The sequence below is a fragment of the Zonotrichia albicollis genome, chromosome W (assembly GCF_047830755.1).
Source record: "Zonotrichia albicollis isolate bZonAlb1 chromosome W, bZonAlb1.hap1, whole genome shotgun sequence".
In the NCBI taxonomy this organism is placed as follows: domain Eukaryota; kingdom Metazoa; phylum Chordata; class Aves; order Passeriformes; family Passerellidae; genus Zonotrichia; species Zonotrichia albicollis.
Genome location: NC_133859.1, coordinates 9,238,831 through 9,260,563, shown reverse-complemented (window position 1 = coordinate 9,260,563; position 21,733 = coordinate 9,238,831). Strand labels below are relative to the sequence as shown.

Genomic DNA, 21,733 nt, shown 5'->3' with positions numbered 1-21,733 from the left:
ATCAAATTATTTCTTAAGAACATATATGTGTATTTTAAAAAAGTTTCAAAGCACTTGTGGGTAAAACTAAAAGTTGAACTCTAAAAAGGTATGGATCAAAGATCTTAGTGCAATGCAAACTGTAAGTAGATAGTGTTCTTTGTAGAAAATTAAGCCCTGTCTGCACTGAGAATCCATCCTGCCACAGATGAGAGAGATCACACAGGGGACTCAATTCCAGTCTCCAATTCACAGGGGTAAATCAGTAATGCCTTGAGAATTGGGTTTTCCTCTAAGATGCCTTTTATTTTATGGCAGCCAAACACATCAGAAATTCTTTTCTTGTATGATAAACTCTGCAGCTATCTCAGAAATACCACTTCAGAAAAGGTTTTATTGCTCTTAAGTGGATAAATCCTTTATAGATTTAAACAGTCATGGATTATAGGCAAATTGTCCTGGGTTTGGCTGGGATAGTGTTAATTTTCTTCTTTGTAGCTGGTACAGTGCTGCATTTTGGATTTAGGATGAGAATAATGTTGATAAGGCACTGATGTTTTAGTTGTTGCTCAGCATTGTTTACCCTGAGTCTCACACTTTTCAGCATCTCCTGCTCTGCCAGTGGGGAGGGAGCATGGCTGGGACAGCTGATCTGAACTGGCCAAAGGGATATTCCATATCCTAGAATGTTATGCCTAGTATATAAACTGGGGGAAGTTGGCTGGGAGGGGGGAATCACTGCTCCAGGATGGGCTGGGTATCAGTCAGTGGGTGGTGAGCAATTGTGTCGTGCATCACTTGTTTCTTGCATTTTATTTTTCTCTCTCCCAGCAGACAAGCAGTAATGGTAGCAGCGGTGACTGAGGTAAGTGCAGGGGTGAGGGTTAAATCGAACTGTACGGGAGAGTTGTCAAGCTCAGAGACATCCAAGCAGCAGCCTTTGAACCCCGTCAGGACCCGGAAGCCCTCAGAAACCAATCAGATGCAGAGGGAGCATTGCCGGGAGTAGTGCAAGAGATTTAAACGTCTCTAAGGAGAGTGGTGAATAGGAGTTGTCAAACAGGGGTGTGGCACGGCAGTTTGCAGGGCAGTTTGTGAAGGCAGGGCAAGCAGGCGGGGCAAGCAGAAAGGGATCTGTCCGACTGTCTGGGAGCAGCAAATAGAGGCAGCAGACACACACAATATCTGGTAAAAAGGAGCACAAACAGATCCTTTCATTCCCAGTCTTATTAGCATACTTAGGGTAAGCTTCTTCACTTGAGTTATCAACACACCACAGAGTTCATTCCCCTGCAGCTGTGGGAGTCACTGAACCAGCCATGTCAGAGGCCTCCAGCCAACCAGACCTACTGATGGTGCATGCAGCTCTCCAGGCCACAGGTTTCCAGATGCCTCTCCATGAGGCTGGGGCTGACAGAGTTTTTACAGATGTGTTGTGGTTGAGGAGCTGTGTGACCAGGTGAAGGAGATACAGGAGAACGTCAATAGGCTACATAATATTAGAGCAAACAAGCAAGAGATTGACCAGTTATTTTCAGATATGCTACAGTCTCAAGACTCAGGAGTCTTGAAGCTCCATTCAACCCTGGACATGAGGAGAGCTCACTTCAGGATGGTCAGGGAATTAGTGAGTAAGGTCCCGGGGGAAAATGTTTTTGCAGGTCTTGGGGTCCATCAGTGCTGGTCACTTTTTAAACATCCCCTCCTAAGGGCACAGGAGCAGGCAATTCCCAAATGTTGGAAGTCAAGCAGACGAGGCAGAAGGCTGGCTTGGCTGAACAGGGATTTTCTCTTGGAGACAAGGCAAAGAAGGAAGGTGTATGCCCAGGGGAAGCAAGGTCAGATTACATGGGAAGAATACAGAGATGCTGCTTGCCACTGTAGGGACAAAGTTCAACCAGAGTTGAAGCTGCCAGAACTGTGGAACAATAAAAAGAGTTTTTTCAAATACATTAATAGCAAAAGGCAGAGTAGAAATAACATCGGCTCATTACAGGATGAGGATGGTCACATCACAAACAGGGACAGAGACAAGGCAGACATGTTTATCGCATTCATTGCCTCTGTCTTCAACACTGGTGATGGACCAGGGTGGTCTCAGTGCCCTGAGCTGGAGGACCATGCCTGTGAAAAGGATAAAACTCCCAGCTGACCCTGAACTTGTGCAGGATCATAAACCCATGCTTGGCTGAACCCCCATTTGTCCTGCTCATGCTGTGATCACACTCAATATAATCTGCTCCATGACCTTCCCTGGCACCGAGGTCAGGCTGAGAGGGCTGGATCCTTTTTCCTGTCCTTCTTGTAGATGGGCATCACATTGGCCAACCTCCAGTCATTTGGGACCTCCCTGCTTAACTAGGACTGCTGATAAATGATGGAGAGTAGCTTGGTGAGCTCTTCTGCCAGCTCCCTCATCACCCTCGTGTAGATTCCCAGACTTGTGTGTTTAAGTGGAGCAGCAGGTCACTGTTTCCTCCTGTATTAATAGGGGCTTCATTCTGCCTTTCATCTCTGTCTTCCAGCTCAGGAGGATGAGTGTCCCCAAGAACAACTGGTCTGACTATTAAAAACTAAAGCAAAGAATGCATCAAGTACCTCAGCCTTTTCCTCATCCTTTGTGGCATCCAATAAAGATGGAGATTCTCCTTTTGTTGTTAATGTATTTGTAAAAAATCCTTTGTTATCTCTTACAGCAGTGGCCAAATTATGTTCTAGCTAGGTGTCGTGGGGTGACAGCCTTCAGCCTTTATCCCAATATCGTGTGTTGTGTCTGGCAGCTGTGCCTTTTTTGTGCCTTTCGCCTTTTTAACTTTCTCCCTGAATAACCTTATGACATCCCTTTAGTCCCCCTGAGTTGCCTGCTCTTTCTTCCAGAGATCATAAACTCTCTTTTCTTCCTGAGTTTCAGCCAAAGCTCTCTGTTCAGCTAGGCCATTCTTCTTCCCTACTGGCTCATCTTTCGGCACATGTGGACAGCCTGTTCCTGCAGCTTTAAGATTTCCTTCTTGAACAATGTCCAGCCTTCCTGGACTCCTTTGCCCTTCAGGACTGCCTCTCAGGACTGCCTCTCAAGGGACTCTGTTAGCCAGTCTCCCAAACAGGCTAAAGTCTATCATCTGTAAGTCCAAGGCAGCAATTTTGCTGACCCATTTCCTCACTTCCTCAAGAATGAAAACTATCATTTTGTGATCACTGAGCCCAATACAACCTCTGACCACTACATCACCCACCAGTCCTTCTCTGGTCACAAACAGTAGGTCCAGTGGGGCCCCTCCCCAGTTGGCTCACCCACCAGCTGCATCAGGAAGTTCTCTTCCACACACTCCAGGAACCTCCTAGACTGTCTCCTCTCCATTGTGTTGTATTTCCAGCAGACATGCTAAGTTAAAGTTCCCCATGAGAGCAAGGGCCAGCACTCATGAGATTTCTCTCAGCCACTTGTAAAATGCTTCATCTGTCTCTTCATCCTGGTTGGGTGGTTCATAACAGACTTCCACCATGATATCTGCCTCTTTAGCCTTCCCCCTGATCTTTACCCATAAACCTTCAGCCTTATCACTACATCATCAAGCTCCAGACAATCAAGATACTCCCTAACATACAGGGCTACCCCACTGCCTCTCCTTCCTTGCCTGTCCCTTCTGAAGAGTTTATAGCCATCCATTGCAGCACTCCAGTCATGAGGGTTATCCCACCATGTTTCTGTGATGGTGACTACGTCATAGTTTTCCTGCTGCACAATGGCTTCCAGTTCCTCCTCTTTCTTGCTCATGCTATGACATTGGCATAGATGCACCTCATTTGGGCTTTTGATCTTGCCTTCAATACTGGTGTGCTGCCCCCAGGCTTATCTCTAGCAAGTTTAGTTTTTTCCCCTTCCCCCTTTAAATCTAGTTTAAAGCTCTCTCAGTGAGCCCTACTAACTCCTGTGCAAATATCCTTTTCCCCTTTTGAGACAGGTAAACTCTGTCACCAGCAGGCCTGGTGCCATGTAAACCAACCCATGATCATGAACCTCAAAATTCTTTCCATGACACCAGACTCAGAGCCAGGTATTGATCTGTGTGATCTTCCCATTGCTTCTACCATCATTCCCTGCAATGGGCAGGATAGAGGAGAATGCTACTTGTGCTTCAGATCACTTAACTGGTCACCCCAAGGCCCTGAGGTCTCTCTTGACTTCCTGTTGTTGTGAGTTTATCACTGCCCACCTGAAAAACCAGTAACAGATAATAATAATCAGAGGGCCATGCCAAACTAGATAGTTTTCTAGGGACATCTCTTACCTGGATCCCAGGGAGGCAGCAGACTTGCTTATGGGTTGGGTCTGATCAGCATATTGGGCCCTCTGTTCCTCTCAGAGTGGAGTCACCAATGACAACAACTATCATTTTTTAATAACAGAGGCAGTCATGATGCATGGGGTTGACTGACACCCTAGGCAACTCCTCCAACCTGGACAGACCTTCATCCACATCATGATTGTCCTGGCCCTCAAATTCCAGAGCTTCATACCTATTGTATAGGCGTACCTGGGAAGGCAAAGTAGGCAATTTGACTGCTGCCCCAAGTAGGGACCCGTTTCCATTCTCTCATCTCTTAGGTCCCCTCCTGCTGCCTGGTGGCAAAGGGGTATGGGATCCTCTGCTTCTTATGATGTCTCCATTTGTCTCAGGGATGGTAGAGAGTGGGTCTACCAGTCCATCTCCTTCTCACACTCCCTGATAATCCTTAATCTTTCTACTTCCTCTTTCAGCTCTGCCACCAGGCAGATCATCCATCTGGTCGCACCTCACACACAAGTGTTTTGTCCGCTGTCCCAATGACAGGCTCTGGCACTCCATGCAGCCTGAGACCTGGACAGCTGCATGTTTACATGAGAGCTCTGTCTGGGTTTCCACATGCCTTCTGGTGATGGCTTTGTGGCAAGTGGAAACCATAGCTTTGTTTCTTCTGAGACCATTAACTGAGTTTGCCTCTTGAGCTGGTAGGGTGATTGTGCCATGAGTGTCTGCTGCAGTTGTGCCATTTGTCTGCTCTGGTTGCCTGAGGGCTGCTTTTGTATGGGAGTTGGCTGCCTTTACTCCTGGCCCTGCCTATGCTGAGTCAGAGCTGCTGCTTGTCAGGATCTCAACACTTCCTGCTTTGGGAAGAGGCTGGGGCACCCTCACTCTCTACACTAGCTTCGCAGGTTTGCCAGTTTTCAGAAAGCTCCCTGAGCAATTCTCCACTTCAGAGCACATCTGCCACAGCAGTTTGCCTTGGAGACTTCACTGAAATGGCGATGGCACTGGTTTTTAAACTGCAGTTAAAACACACACTTGATCTTTTCTGAAGGCCTGGAATTAAAATCTCTCTGCACTTATGTCACTGTCAACATATTTGCTACCTTCTGTGGATCAGAATTTAATTTCTAATATTTGATGGATGTGTAGCTTCAAAAGAACAAACTTCAAAGTCCTTTTCTTTCATTGCTAGCCACAAATAATCTTTTTTTAAAAAAAATTACAACTTACAGATCAGACAAACCCAGATGGTGAAAAGGCTTCTTGGACAAACTAGAGAGCTTGTTTCTGGATAAATTGCTATGGAAAACCAGAAAAATTGTATTAATTAGGGATGCTTCTTAGACTCCTAATACAGTTTGTGTCTCTCAAAAAAAATGAATACTCCAAACCATCTCTAAAAGGCTCTTATTCTTTAACTTCAGTGGGAAAGGGATAGTGCCCAGTCTCTTTTTACAGTTTGATGGGTTTCAAGTATTTGAATCCAACCTCTGTCTAAATACATTCTTTAAAATCAAATTCAACAAGGGGTCAATATTTTCACTTACAGCACTTGTATTCATTAAAGAAAAGCAGTAAATTTAATTGTATTCCACAAGTATTATGTTATCGGATTTGCAAGGTGCCCCCAAGCGGGAAGAATGATGCACAGAACTCCATGATATCAGAAGGCTAATTAATTACTTTATCATACTATATTATACTATATTACAGAATATTACACTGACAAGAACTATACCTACCTACCTGACTCGTGACTGTCTCCAGCCTGACCATCCACACAACTTGGAACTGATAGGCTAATTAACATAAATAATTCCACCAGAATCCAATCAAACAACCATCTTGGGTAAAAAATCTCCAGAAAACATTTCACATGAGCACAAACACAGGAGCAGCAAATAAGAATTGTTTTGTTTATTCTTTTCTCTGCTTCTCTCACAGCTTTTCTCTGTTCAGAGGGCATGTGAATATCATATTATGTAAAGTTCAGGTGTTAATTATATGCTTAATTTAGTCATAAGTGAAATTATTGTATTCCTTTTCTTGATACTGCACCAAACTCCATACTCATATAACAGCAGACATTCATATCAGAGGCTTTTAGTTATTGTGTTCAAATTAAATGTGCAATATGTATTCAGAGGAAAGATCAAAAGCAAAAATTTAAAATGCCTGTATTTGGCTTTTTTTGGTCAATTAAGCATTTGCAGTTTCCAGTGGTAAAGTGAAAAGTCCTCTCCTGTCATGCAGAGCAAAGAAATGCTCATCCGAATCATAAATGCTCCCCTTCTCAAGACTACAAAAATACTTTCTCCAAATCAAAATAATGCTTGTTTTCTATAGTTTTCTGAGTCTACAAGTTAAAAATAGTGAGAGCAGTAAACTGTAAAACTGCCAGTAGTGTAGTGCAAACCAGCATTATGAGCCAAAATACCATGAGTTTATGCGATATTATAGATGTGCCATACAGGCTCCATTTTTGAAGTTACATAGCATTTAAAACAGGGAGTAAATATCTTATTCCTGCCCTCTGACTAAAAAACACAGCATTTAGTGCCCCTAGTTTCAGCCCTTGATATTTGAGTACAAGATAATTTCTGAAGAAATTATGGGGACAAAAGTTACATCTTTTATAGGCATTCAGAATGGAATCACAGAATATGCTGAGTTGGAAGGGAGCACCAAGGATCATCAAAGTCCAAGTCCTGGCCATGCTCAGGACACACCAACAATCCCACCGTGTGCCCGAGAGTATTGCCCAAATGCTTCTTGAAGTCTATCAGGCTTGGTGCTGTGACCACTTCCCTGGAGAACTCGTTCCAATGGCCAACCACCCTCTATGGGAAGAAATTTTTCCTAATATCCAACCTAACCCTCTCCTGACACAACTTCAGGCCATTCCCCCAGGTCCTTTCACTGGACACCACAGAGAAGAGATCAGTGTCTGCCCCTCCTCTTCCTCTCATGAGAAAGTTGTAGACTGCAATGAGGTCTCCCCTTAGTCTCTTCATCTCTAGGCTGAACAGACCAGGTGACCTCAACCACTCCTCATACCGTTTCCCCTCAATGCCCTTCACCATTTTCATGGCCCTCCTTTGGATGCTCTCTAATAGTTTAAAATATTTCTTATATTCTGGTGACCAAAACTGTTCACAATATTCAAGGTGAGGCCACACCAGTGCAGAGCAGAGCGGGACAATCCCCTCCCTTAGCCAGCTGGTGATGCTGGGCCTGATGCTCCCCAGGACATGGTTGGCCCTCCAGGCTGCCAGGGTACTGCTGACTCATTTTCAACTTGCCATTGACCAGGACCTCCAGGCCCCTTTCTGTGGCATTGCTTTCCAGCATCCCATTCCCCAGTCTGTCTGTACATCCAGGGTTTTCCCATCCTAGGTGCAGAATCTGACACTTTCCCTTGTTGATGTTCAAATGGTTGGCGATTGCCCAGCCCTATAATTTGTTGAGGTCTCTCTGCAGTGCCTCTCTGCCTTTGAGGGAGTCAACAGCTCCTCCCAGTTTTGTATCATCTGCAACCTTGCTTAGTATCCTTTCCAGTCCCTTGTCCAAGTCATTTATGAAGATTTTGAAGAGCACAGGGCCTAAAATGGAGCTCTGCGGAATCCCACTAGTGACAGGTCACCAGCCTGATGTCATCTGATTCACTATTACCACACAGTCCTACATTAGTCATGCTGTAATTTATAAGATCATTTTCTGCTGAAAAATTATTTTAATAGATCTGAGTAATACACATGCAGTGTATTCTGTCAATACCTTCAAATGCAGAAATAAATTTCACAGCAAGTGGGTATAAAGCACTCCTAAAAGATTAAAAATTAGTTATTGCCATGTACCAGGCTGTGTGTAATTGCAATGCTGAATCATAGATTTGTGTACATTGTATACTTACAGCTTTAGGTATTAGAATGCATTCATATCTCTAGGCTGATTTGGTTTAGGAAATGTATCCAAATGTAACTACTTGAGACCTAGATGCCGATTTTCCCTCTCATGTGCTCAGTCAGTATAGGGCTGTCTCCAGCTGTAGGTAGAGGAAAGCCTGTAGAGGGAGACTGAGCATAGCATGACCATATCTTCAACTCTTTCCTCCCATTCTCTTTAGATCTGTTCCCTCCTCTTCCTTCTTGCCTTTCCTTGCCAGGAGCAGTGTAAGAAGTGTAGTGGAATTGTGACTGTTGTAGGTTAACCCCAGTAGGCAGGTAAGTACCATACAGCCACTCACTCACTTCCCCACCACCACCCCTAGCAGGGTGGATAAAGAGGAAAAGAAAAGCAAGAAAACATTGTGATAAAGTTAAAAATAGTTTAATATGTGAAGGAGAAGTGGAAGAAGACAGAAAACAAAGCAAGTGATAAAAGGCAATTACTCACTGCCTCCTACAGATAGACCGATGCCCAGACAGTTCCTGAACAAAAGATGGCTAAACTCCTAAAACATTAGTGCATTATCAGCAGTATTTTGGTCACAAATCTAAAACACAGTGCCCTACTGGCTGCTATGAAGAAAATAAACTCCATTCCATCCAGACCCAGTAGAGTGACATTGCAATAGAAAGCTGCACCTGTGTTGCTAACTATGTGAATATGTATGCAGTTGCCTAGGCCACTCTTGTGCTCCCTATGTTGCCACAGGTATACTTTTAGCTGTATTACATCTAGCTACTTAAAAGTGAGCTTGATATTTGTATGTAAAGTATAGTTGTGCTTTTTACTGCATGCTGTTCTTAGGGTATAGCTCAGGAGCCAGACTCTGTACTCCACACCTTTTTTTTAAAAAAGAAAAAAAAAAGCCCCCAAACCCCCCAAAAGGCTTTTGAAGCCCAGATGAATTGTCTTTGAACTGCTCACCACAATCTTTGTGTTTGTGTGTGTGTGTGTGTGTGTGTGCATGCCCGTGCATGTGTGTGTTATTGAATTAGTGAACTAATTTATATTCTTTTTCCATGGAAGTGGATGAGTGATAATTGCCTAATCTGTAATAATTTAGTTCATGTTTTTTTTCACTTAACATGGATTAAAGCCACCATATCAGGCATCTCTATAATCACTATAAAGTGCTCAGTTTATGAAAAACCTATATAATAGTAAATTTACTGTCAAAGTATAGTTTAAGGTAGTAAATCAATAACAGTGGTCTGAAAAATATCCGTTGAATTACTAGCCAACTTGAAAAACCTTAAGGTGCTAAACTACATGGAGGAAAAGGCTACAGTCATAAAGTACGAAATGTGTCAACCCATGACCAAGAATATAGGAAAAAGATTTTTTGTAAATGTGTTTACTACTTCTTACTTTCTTTGGTATATAACAAGCAAAGCACAACTGGTAAAAATCTGAGAAGATGATTAAACCTATTGAGTTACTTTTGGTTTTTTGCAACTGGATTTGTTAAAATAATAATTATTTTTTTCTTTTTCTAATTTTGCTTGAATTAATAGTTTCAGTTCCTCACTGGCTCATGCAGTCATTTAAACCTGCACAAAATGTTCAGAAAGTAACATATTCACTGATATTTGGACAGTAAGCCTGGATTAAGAATTTAAATAAGAACTATTCTTATTCCTAGGGAGTTGCAATAATTGTCCAAAAGTGATGAGTAGCCTGAAGCTAAGTGACAAAAAAATACAATTATGGCAACAACACTGAACAGTCATTTGTCCAGTAGAGCTCATATCTCTGCACGGAGCAACTCATGTCCTCACAGAGAAATGGAGAATTAGATGACCATTAGTGAGTTAAGCAAGGAAGCACATAATCAGCCAGGAGGAAATCCGTTGGAAAAATGGGACTTCAGTCCTGTTTAGTCCTGGTTGTGAAGTAGTTAGGCTTTTATGTTCATTCCAGCTTACCAACCAAAAAACCCCATCCCTGGAGTCAGTGGGGGTTTTTTTTGTTGTTGTTGTTTGTTGATTTTTTTTTTAGGATATTCTTAAAAAATATATTTTTAAGATTTTATCTTCTTAAGAGAAAAAGAGAGAAGTACCATCTCATAGGATGTCTGAGGATCTTACATAAAATGTTTGAGGCTCATTTTCAGACCTGTGTTGTGATACTTTAGTTTTAGAAAGTGGGAGACGGGTGATTTTTAAAACCCCTTCTATTTGACTTGGTCTAGAGTCAGAGCTTGAGTCTGGGCTTTCCCTTTTAGGGTGTCAAGGAAGATCACATGAAATGGAACAATTTCAGCTGGAGAGATTTCCCTGAGGGACCTATCATTTGATAGTTAAGGAGTCCTGGTATGGAAGAGCAGGGTCCTGTGCTATGCAAAAACCAAGATTCAAATCTTGTTCTCCTATGACCTGGAATATGTTGTCTTCCAGTAGACTAGTAAGTGATATGGGTACCTATCTGCAAATAGCACCCATTGTATATTTTGTTGCCTTTCAAAAAAAGTGAGATTTAGTCACTGTAGAAGTAAGAGAAGTAGGCATTTGCCTCATTTGGGAATACCATGGGGGCATCTGTGTGTGTTGCTGACCAGTTTCAGGACTGTATAGATTTTTTTTATGAGTGCGCATCACCTGTGAAGGAATAAGATTTGAGGTAAATTGTGTTGTCTCAGTGATGGAGAGAAAAGCCCAATTCCATAGGAGGATTTAACTTTTTTCTTTCAACCTCCCAATATATTGTTTGTAAATATTAGGCAAAACATCATAGTTAACATATCAACGGGTTTTTACTTAACCACTTCTGTCCTACATGCACATTGTACTTTAATTTTCACCATCAGGATCCACATGAGCTCTTTCCACCAGCACCTACTGTAGGACAGATCAGTTGACTGGAGTAATGAAACGGTAGCTAACACATTTCGTTCACACACATGAGTACTGGTCAGCTTCCAAAATTCCGGCCTAGTGCTTCCTAGAAGGAATAAAAAAAAAAACATAGTAAATAAAATCTCTTAGAGATTACCTTGACAAAATAGAGGACTGGGCAATCCCCAACTGCATGAAGATCAATAAGGGAAAGTGCCAGACTCTGTGACAGGGAAACCCTAAATAAAAGGACAAACTGGGGAGTGGGATGCTGGAAAGCAATGCCACAGAAAGGGGCCTGGAGGTCCTGGTCAATGGCAAGTTGAAAATGAGTCAGCAGTACCCTGGCAGCCTGGAGGGCCAACCATGTCCTGGGGAGCATCAGGCCCAGCATCACCAGCTGGCTAAGGGAGGGGATTGTCCCGCTCTGCTCTGCACTGGTGTGGCCTCACCTTGAATATTGTGAACAGTTTTGGTCACCAGAATATAAGAAATATTTTAAACTATTAGAGAGCATCCAAAGGAGGGCCATGAAAATGGTGAAGGGCATTGAGGGGAAACAGTATGAGGAGTGGTTGAGGTCACCTGGTCTGTTCAGCCTAGAGACGAAGAGACTAAGGGGAGACCTCATTGCAGTCTACAACTTTCTCATGAGAGGAAGAGGAGGGGCAGACACTGATCTCTTCTCTGTGGTGTCCAGTGAAAGGACCTGGGGGAATGGCCTGAAGTTGTGTCAGGAGAGGGTTAGGTTGGATATTAGGAAAAATTTCTTCCCATAGAGGGTGGTTGGCCATTGGAACGAGTTCTCCAGGGAAGTGGTCACAGCACCAAGCCTGATAGACTTCAAGAAGCATTTGGGCAATACTCTCGGGCACACGGTGGGATTGTTGGTGTGTCCTGTGCGTGGCCAGGACTTGGACTTTGATGATCCTTGGTGCTCCCTTCCAACTCAGCATATTCTGTGATTCTGTGAATAGCTTGCTAAATGTGGCTGTTTATAATTTGAGTCTGAACTCAATAAGAATAACACAATTAGATAAAAATGGTTATTAATTACATTTAAGTTGTATCTACTGGAACATTTATCTATTTTTTCTTTTTTATTCAAGTCCTGTCATCATACATAACTCTAGAAAGATATTGGGGCTACAGAAGTTTGGATGACAAAAGAAAGTGATGACAAAGAAAAGGCTAAAGGAAATACTTGTTAATAAGATTGTTATAATTCTTCATTCTTATATGATTCCTATAATAAATGTTATATTATTATAATAAAATTTCTTAACTACACTAAAATACTTCTCATGTAAGAAAAAGAAAACTACAGTAGTTTCACTAGCAAAATTAAAGCTCCTATAGTTACATCAGTTTTCAGAAAATTGGCTGGAGTTTCTGTTTTCTTTACGAAATAATGACAAAATGATGTTTTAAAATAAAATGTAAGACTTTTCAATGTCCTGTGCTCAGAAATCACTCTGGCAAATCAAAATTATTTTAGCATTTAATAGTTTTCACTATCACTACCACAACTGCATCTGCATTTCATTCCCTGTGCAGTCCATCAGAGTTTTATTGCTGATAACAACAAGCAATGGTTCACCAGGATTTCCAGAAACATTTTAACATGCATGAAGGCTTCCCAGTGAGAACAAATGCATTTTTAATGGGATAATAGATCAACCTAGACAAAAAATATCTCTATACTAACTGCCTTGATATGTATACATAAAGAGGATGGCACCATTTACTATTTTCAGTCTTATTTGGGTTGTTCTATGTCTGCTAAGATTACTAACTCTCCAACGAAGAAACCAGTGTCAGACTGAACAAGCTCCTAGTTCACAACCTTCTTCTGAATCAGAATCACATGTACATCAACATAACAGATGTCAGCCTAATTTGTTTCTAACAAGCAGTTTCATGAACTAGAGTTCTAATAAACTCTGCATACCAACAGATATGAATTTCATGTTTTATTGTGTGGTCTAGTTGAAGCTTTTCCTGTAACTTAAATATTTTAAAGACATCTTGTCTGCATGGCTTGTCCAGTTCCCAACAGGACATATGAGCACAATTATATTTTTCTCTTAATCAGGATGCTTAATAGGATCTCTATGTTCTGCCTAATGGTAAATATTCAAAAAACCTATTCATCTATATCACTTTTGGTTATAATCAACCACTGGGGACAAAGACACTTTCTGACTGCATAAGCCTCATTTTCTTAAAGAAAGAGGCAAAAAAGACTATGAAGAGGATCCAGGCAACTCTCTCAGTAATTTTTTGCAGTGTCTCTTTGCCCATACAGCTGGGAAGGTTTTTCAAATGTCTATCTTCTTTGTTAAAAATTAAACTCATTGTTTCCTATCCTCATCATCATGGAGAAAACTGGTTGTTCTCCTCTTCATAATCACCTTCCTTTTAAAAATCTGAAGATGTATATTCTTTTTCACTCTTTTCTTTACTAAATTGAACAAACTCAGACTTTTTGTCCTATTCTGAAATTATTTTCTTTACAAACTCCTTATAGCTCTGTTGCTCTTCTCAAATATCTTTCTAGATGAGTCGATTTGGTGTCCTATCTGTATACAGTATTTCAATGATGCCTTACCAGCAGCTAAAGTAATAGTAAACAGTAATAGTAAAGATGCAAAAGTCTAACACAAAATTACTTCTGATCATAGACTGAATTTGCTTTGTTCTGCTGCATCATGCTGAGATTGTTTCAATATAGCCACTAAACATTTTCTGCAACTGTGCCTCTTAGACAATAATTTCTCATTGTGCATTTTGATAGTGCATATGCACTTGACTTTATGGAATTTCATCTTATGCAATCATAATTCACTGGGAAATTGACACACAGGTAGACACACAAACACATTCTGGAAGATACTTCCCTTATTCACTGCGGTGGTTTGACATTGACAGGAAACAGGTTTTCTGGGAGGTTGTAGTCAAACCAATGGGTGCTCAGATTTTAATATTGGCACCTGGTTTAGCCACTGAGATTTGGACACGCCTCTGAGAACACACAGGGGTTAAAAGCAGGGCTCCCCCCTGGAAGGTTCTCTTTGGATTTCTGGCGGGAGAGAGTTTGATCTCTCCCCCAGCCCAGCTGCCGGCTGGGCGGGGGGAGGGGAAAGCCACGCAGCCTGGGAGAGGTGGGCCTGACCCTGAGGGGCCCAAGGGTGGAAGCATCGAAGAAGATCGAAGAACCACTGAGAGGTATTCCCCCCCCTCTCCCCTCTCTGGGAGACAGAGCCAGAGCCATGCCTGGGAGTTACCTTGAAACTTGATAAACAAGTGCGGCAGCAGGCAGCACGGCTGAGAAGGAGGAAAAGGGGGAGAAGGAGGCAGCGATGTGTCCAGCCGCTTGTGGGAGCTTTTAACCCCTTTGTGGACAATGAAAATTTTACAGAACATTAACCCTTCCTAGAAGAGTGATGAAGGTCTGGGGAGAGAGAGAGATGTTGGAAGAATGGAGAAGATGGATGGCATTTTTTGCTGGACTCTTTTTTTTTTTTTTATAGCCATGGGCTGTTTCCCTGTGATACAGAGACTGCTTCCAGGGGGGGCAATGCCTCAGAACCAGGAGGGTTCAGTGTGGGTACCCCTCGGCCTCAGGGGGTGCAAAAAACATGGAGGGACAGATGTCCCAAAGTTGAGACTGTGCCTTTTTGGAAGGAGACAAGGCATCCTTAAAAGGAACCCTAGAAGCAGCCCTGGTCTGTGCGCAGTGTGAGAGCACTGGGCATGGAAGGAAGATGTCACGATGGCAAATGATCTCCGGGCGGTGCCACGTGTGACAAGAAGCCCATGGCACAAAGAAGGATTCCTTCTCCTCTTGATGAACAGAGGACTGAGTATTCTAAACGGTGGTGCTGGACCAAGAGTTGGTGATTTGGGAGATGTATTGTATTGGAAATTTGGTGGGGGGAGGAGGAGAATGCTTTTGTGAAGTTTTCATTTTCCTTGTGTGTTTCTTTTTTTTTTTTTTCCTTTCCCTTGTAGTTTAGTTAATAAAGTTTTCTTTATTCCTAAGTAGGAGCCTGCTTTGCTTATTCCTGGTCACATCTCACAGCAGACACTAGGGAGAGAGTATTTTCTTGGGGGCACTGGCATTGTGCCAGTGTCAAACCATGACATTCACTAACTGCAATTCATCAAAGCAATTTACTTTATTAAGGTGTATATGAAGTAAAACCCTCATAGGCCAGCAAGATATGATTCATACTCTTCCAGTGTTTGTTGTTCCACATTAAGGATAGCAATTACTGTGTAGGCAAATTCACATATTCATGCCCACTTCTTTGCATAAACTAATTGCTACTCCTTGGAAAACACAGATACAGAAAGTCAGTCCATTTTATTTACAAAGTAATAAGTTCTAAGCCAAATTTAACAATTCTTCCATATTACAAGAAAGCATTTAGGCGTCTTACAAGACTGAGGCTTGACCTTAGATGATCTTGATCTCATTAGAACTTTATTTAAAGCTTAATTAAATTATAAGACAAATTATAAATGTGTCTAATATAGATGGACAGACTTAAACACACTTGAATACTTGGCTAAAACAGTGAGCCCTACACATGAACTCAGTGTTTTCTAGGACTGGAACCACAATTTTCCGTATGAGTAGCAGGAATGAGTGTGAACTTGTCAAAATATATTAGATGTACGCCATGCATGGACCAAATGCACTTCTAGCTGCTAAAACATGCTCAGCCCACTAAATCAGACTAGAGCTAGTCCAAAGTCAAACTCATGTTACTGAGCATGATGCATTTAGTGTGGACATCATACTCTCACCATCAAATGACTCAGTAGAGAGATGCACTCCTTTGTGCTCCGCTAGTTACTGAAACTGATACAGCCAGTGACCACTGTTTGAGGCAGGATAACAAGATGAATGGGTCTTTTTTTCATTCCATATTATTTTCTTATGATCTACCAATTCCTTACCATACATGTCCTATTTCATGCCCATAATGACAGGAGGCCATAAGAAGTTAAAGCATTTTATATTAAGGAAACAGGAAGAGAGAGAAAGGAGTTAACAAGGTTTGGACAGTTTTAACTTAGAAGACAAGCTATCCTTACTCACATATGTTGTAGATTGACGTTTTTCACAAATGCCTGATGGCACACAAACCTTAAGCCTGAATCCACCACAGTCCAGTGAAAATATATAAAACTTAGAATAGTAATTTAAAATACAATGGAAATAATAACAGTAATTTTTAAAATAAGAATGTGGATGAAATAACTAGGCTGAACTGCAAGATCTACAGCTGTCTTCTATAATGTAAAATGTTAGCCCTACTCTTTCATGAGATATATAAATGTTTCTGCATGAGAAATTAAGAAATATAATTATTCCATATCCTCACATATTTTTAAGTCCAACATAAAATCCAGCTTCATTGTCATTGATACTTTATCATTTCTGCTGGTTTGCAATGTAACTGCTGAAAAAGACAAAAAAAAAGGAGGTGACTCCTTCCATGCCTTTGATTGATGAGAAGTCAGCTATGAAGTCTGAAAGCCAGAAGTGGTTGCTGATCTATTACACTATGTTTGGTTTGCATGACAAGGTTTGGTAGCAGGAGGGGCAGCATGGATGGCTTATGTGAGGAGATGCCAGAAACTTTCTCCATGTTGAACAGAGCCAGTATCCAGATGGCTCCAAGACAGACTCGCTTCTGGCCAAAGCTGAGTAGATCAGTGATATGATACTGATGGCAACACTATGATAAAATATTTAAGAAAGAGCAAAAACTGCTGCACAACAGTGTGGGAAAGACATTCTGTGCTGTCCTTGTGAGCTAGCAAGGCCTCCTGAAGATAAGGAGAAGCCCCATATCTCTCCTGAAGGAACGCCAAGGTCGTTACCATGGAGACCAGAGGAAGGAGAGAAAGTTGAGAGATGTGGACTCTGGCTGGCTCGCAGAGTGACGTGGCTCCCTGGTCGCCTACTGGGAACTTTGTTTCTCTTTTATGGCCAATGGGCACTGTATATGTGTTAGATGGGTGTAAATATCTGGAAGAAGTATAAAAGCAACGTTGGTCTAATAAATTTCTCTTTTGCACCCTTTTGATGGAGTTGTGTATTACTGTACTGTGTCATGCTCTATAACGACACAACAACAGCTGGGAGAGACAAGCAAGAAAAATGTGAGAAAAAATCTCTGCAGACATTAAGGCCAGAGAAAGAGGGAGACGAGGTATTCCAGATGCCGCAGCAGAGATTCCCCTGCAACACATGGTGAAGACCATTGTTGCCAGATGAAAACTTATTTGCACCTGGTGGTTTAATACAATGCTTATTCTTTAAAAACCACTGGCCTATGGAACTGAACAATGCTTATTCTGTAGGGTCACGTTCAACATTGACCAGAAACTGGAGCGTAATCAGCCCAGTTATGCCAACTTTTCACCAGTTCACCAGGTAGTCAAGTATGAATTTGGGGTTGCCAACCATCAGGGGCACCAAAGAGACCCCTGCAACAGAAGAATGCATGCGCCAATGCAAGGGAACATATGTTAATGATTTTGGGGAAATGATTATCATATGTATGTTTATTCTGGGTCAATCAATGAATATGCATGTAAAATATGGTATATAAACAGGAACTTTTTCTCTACTGACCGTGCACAATATTTTGGAGGACATATCCCCTCCTGCATCGAGCCAAATAAAGTATGCCTCCTTCTTAATGCTACATTGGTGTTAAGGAGTTTTACCAATTTCTGGTAACATCATGATGAAGCAGGTTGTTCCCCCTGCAGCCTGTGGAAGACCACAGTGGAGCAGATATCTACCTGCAGCCTGTGGAGGACCCCACTCTGGAGCAGGTGGATGTTTCTTGAAGGAAAGTTTGACCCTGTGGACAGCCTATGCAGAAGCAGGTCTTCTGGGAGGACCTGTGACCCTGGAGAGCACTTACGCTGGAGCAGTCCATTCCTGAAGGACTGTACCCTTTGGAAATGACCCATGCTGGAACAGTTCATGAAGGACTGTATCTTATGGAAAGGACCCCATGCTGGAGCAGGGGATATTACAGCGACCTTAGACGGTCACTGTGGTGAGAGAAGGACGAGAATCTTGTTTCTTGATCAGAAGGCTGATTTATTGATATAGGATATATAATACATTATAACTATACTAAAAGGAAGAAAAAGAGAGGTTGCAGAGAGCAGCTATGCTAAGAATAGAATAGAAAGAATGAATAACCAAGTTCTTTGCCCAGGGAATCTGTCCCTGAGCTGCTCCTGTGATTGGCCTTTAATGGTACACAAGGAAGATGAGCCAATCACAGGGACACCTGCTACATTTCACAACAGCTGATAACAATTGTTTACATTCTTCTTCTGGGGCCCTTTGCTTCCCAGAAGAAGGAGAAATCCCAAAGAAAGGATTTCTATGAAGAAATGTCTGCGACATCTCACCTTTCTAAATTGTATAAATTAAAAGAAAAATGCTGATGTGAAATGAACAGGAGATTTCTTCAACTGTAAAATATACAATACTAATAAATCACTAAAACAATCCTACAATCTAAAAAAATGCAAAAAACAATGCAAAGAGAATTCAAGTCCAAGCAGCTGGGTTTCAGGAACAGTCCAAGAGCTGAAGTTGTTTCTCTTGGATATCTGAGAGTCCTTTTCGGTCCTGAAAACAGACTTGCTGCAGAAGTCCCATCAACAGTTATCAAAAACATATTGACAATCTTACAACTATTTCAAACAATTTCAAACAATTTGAACAACTTTAGAATGTCCTTTTCTGGCCCTTCAATGCTTCAGGGCTTCAGAGCTGCTGCCTGCTATTTTCAATCTTTTTTATTTAATTTTTTTTTTTTTTTTTGATCGAAAATGAAAAGAGCAGCAGCAGAGCAGAGCAGTGCCAGAGAAGAAAAGGCCCTGGGGACCCTGGCCCATGATGGACCAGGAACCCCAAAACTGGCCCACAAAGGGGGACCAGGACCGGTAGGAGAAACCTCAACCCCCAGTAACACCACGAGGCCAAATGCTGGCCCTGGCCCAGAAACTTCCTGAGCCCAACGGCCCAGGCCAAACCCATGAGGCAGGCCCTGCATTCCCACAGGCCTGCACCCTGCTGCCAGTACAATGGCAGCACGAGTGGGGACACACTTTCTTTTCCCAAAACCACTGAGGCATGCCAGCAGCAGGGAAATAGAAGCCTTCCCCAGAGATCCCATCTGGGGTCTGGAGATGTTTGTTTCCCACAGCAAACCAGCTATGGTCTCCTCCATCTGTGCCCTCTTCCCCTGCAATGCATTGGGTTTGTGTCTCATCCGCCCCATGGCATCATCCCCACCCCCTCCGGGCTGGAGATCAGAGGCAGAGCTCTCGGGATGCACCTGTCCCCCGCCACTAGGGCGCAAGAGAGGCGGCAGAGATGGCAGCCTCCATGGGACAATCCCCGAAAAACCACCCCTCAGCCCGCCGAGAATGCTGACCTTGAAAGCAGGCAAACACCAAACACATCGCCCCAACAGTCAGCTGGCGAGCACTCCCCGCTCCACGGAAGGGGAGACCAGCCGCCGGGGCCGCTGCTACAGCAACCGGTCCGGGATGGTCCGAGCTCGAACAAGCCGCCGGTTCCAGGGCAGTCTCTGACGCCGACACGGAGGACACAGCCTCCGACAACGGCAGGACTGCCGGGGCAGCCTGTGCAGGCAGCGGGGGGGAAGCCGGAACCGGGGAGGGAATCTCGCTGGATGTAGGAGCGGCCGCGGGCTTTTCCGAGGGTCCCGCAGGTTCGGCGCCGTCTCCAGCACCATCCTGAACAGGGACCGTCTCGGCTTGAGGCGGCGAGGAGGCTGATGGAAGCGGCAGAGGGGCCGGAGGGGCCGGAGAGAACAACTCCCCCGCTGAGCCGGAAGCTGGAGACGCGTCGTCGTCGCTTAGCAACTCAGCAGCCACAGGAAGTGCCGCTTCTGCATTCTCAGACGCAGGCGCTGGCAGGGGCGGGACTGCCTGGAGAGGCGGAGACGGGATCGCCTGGAGTGGCGGCCGCGCCGGTGAGGCGGGTCTTGAAGGCGGACGCAGCGCTGGCAGGGGCGGCACCAACGGCACTGGTTCGAGCGGGACCGCCCATTCCCATCCCCCCGGAGAGAGAGAAGGAGGGGGGGGAGAAGGTTCCGTCTGCGCAGGCTCCGGAGAAAGAGTAAAAAAAACTTCTTCGCTCGGCGCAGTTTCGCCCCCCCCCGCCGCGAAGCAGGGGGGGCCGGGAAGCCCCCACTCATCCCCCGCCGGGTCTTCTCCCACCGGGGACGGTGGAAACGGAGCCTGTCCATAACAGTTAGAAATCCATTGAAAAATAGCTGCTCTCCGTTTCAAAACTGGGAAGAGCTTTAGAAATGCTGGGTAGATAAAAGGCAAAACACGTTCCTGGCCCCAGACGGACTGGAAAATGGAGTTCATGCACTCCCAGACGAAAACATCCAAGGCGTACAGGACATCAGTAAAGAACCCAAAAAGCTTTGCCCATCGAAAGAACTCATAGAGATCTGTTGCTGACAGAAAAATCCCATCTTCTCTACACCATTTCTGCCAGAGGGCAATAAGTTTCTCCTCTGAAGGGGAGAACTGAACCTCTTCTTCCAAGGCATGTGTCTGCCATACCAACCGCCACAAACTACGAAGGGCTGGGTCATCAGGAAGGGAAAAGCCAACAGTACCTTGAGAATGTGTCCAGCTTGCTCTGGCCAGCTCTCCGAACATCTTCCTGAAGGTTTTCCAGAAGAAGGTTCACTTGTGGTCAGCCTTGGCTGTGAACTCTGTCCAAATCAGGATCTTCAGTTCTGCAACTCCTGGCTTGATCCACTTCTGTGGTCACTTCAAAGCAACCATCACATGCTACACATACAGGATTTTACCCAGTGCAGCAATTTTGCTCCTCTGGTCTTTATCAAATTAATTTTTGCCCTGACACGAGGGGTCACCAGATATTACAGCGACCTTAGACGGTCACTGTGGTGAGAGAAGGACGAGAATCTTGTTTCTTGATCAGAAGGCTGATTTATTGATATAGGATATATAATACATTATAACTATACTAAAAGGAAGAAAAAGAGAGGTTGCAGAGAGCAGCTATGCTAAGAATAGAATAGAAAGAATGAATAACCAAGTTCTTTGCCCAGGGAATCTGTCCCTGAGCTGCTCCTGTGATTGGCCTTTAATGGTACACAAGGAAGATGAGCCAATCACAGGGACACCTGCTACATTTCACAACAGCTGATAACAATTGTTTACATTCTTCTTCTGGGGCCCTTTGCTTCCCAGAAGAAGGAGAAATCCCAAAGAAAGGATTTCTATGAAGAAATGTCTGCGACACAGGGGAAGAGCATGAAGAGGGATAATCAACTAAGACAAAGGGTTATGAATTTACCATAACCCTCACTACCCATCCTCGTGCACCACTCAGGGGGAGGAGGTAGACAAGCAGGGAGTGAAATTGAAGCTGGGAAGAAGGGAGGGGTGGAGTGAAGCTGTATTTTAGATTTGGATTTATTTCTAATTATCCTATTCTGATATTATTGGCAATAATTTAAATTAATTTCCCAAAGTCAGGCCTGTTTTGCCAATGGCAGTAATTGCTGGGTGATCTCCCTGTCCTTAGCTTCACCCATAAACTTTTCATCATACTTT

The 21,733-nt window shown here is 43.4% G+C and overlaps 1 protein-coding gene across 4 annotated transcripts in view; it reads right to left on the bottom strand.

Annotated features, from left to right (window-relative positions):
- The window catches only part of LOC141726844 (uncharacterized), a 46,193-nt gene extending 24,755 nt beyond the window's left edge, over positions 1 to 21,438 (bottom strand). For 2 of the 4 annotated variants that reach the window (XR_012577806.1, XR_012577807.1), the window contains exons 1-2: positions 19,540 to 21,438; positions 11,055 to 11,156 (exon numbers count right to left, since the gene is read on the bottom strand). Coding sequence is in view for 2 of the 4 variants with exons in the window: in XM_074531955.1 (XP_074388056.1) it covers positions 1,824 to 1,897; positions 5,499 to 5,567; positions 19,540 to 20,806 (1,410 nt within the window). In the remaining 2 variants the exon portion in view is untranslated. Of the gene's footprint in view, positions 1 to 16; positions 4,515 to 5,498; positions 5,568 to 11,054; positions 11,157 to 19,539 lie in introns of those variants that run through there. The other 2 variants (XM_074531956.1, XM_074531955.1) reach the window with 2 other exon arrangements.
- Between the last annotated feature and the right edge of the window lie 295 nt (positions 21,439 to 21,733).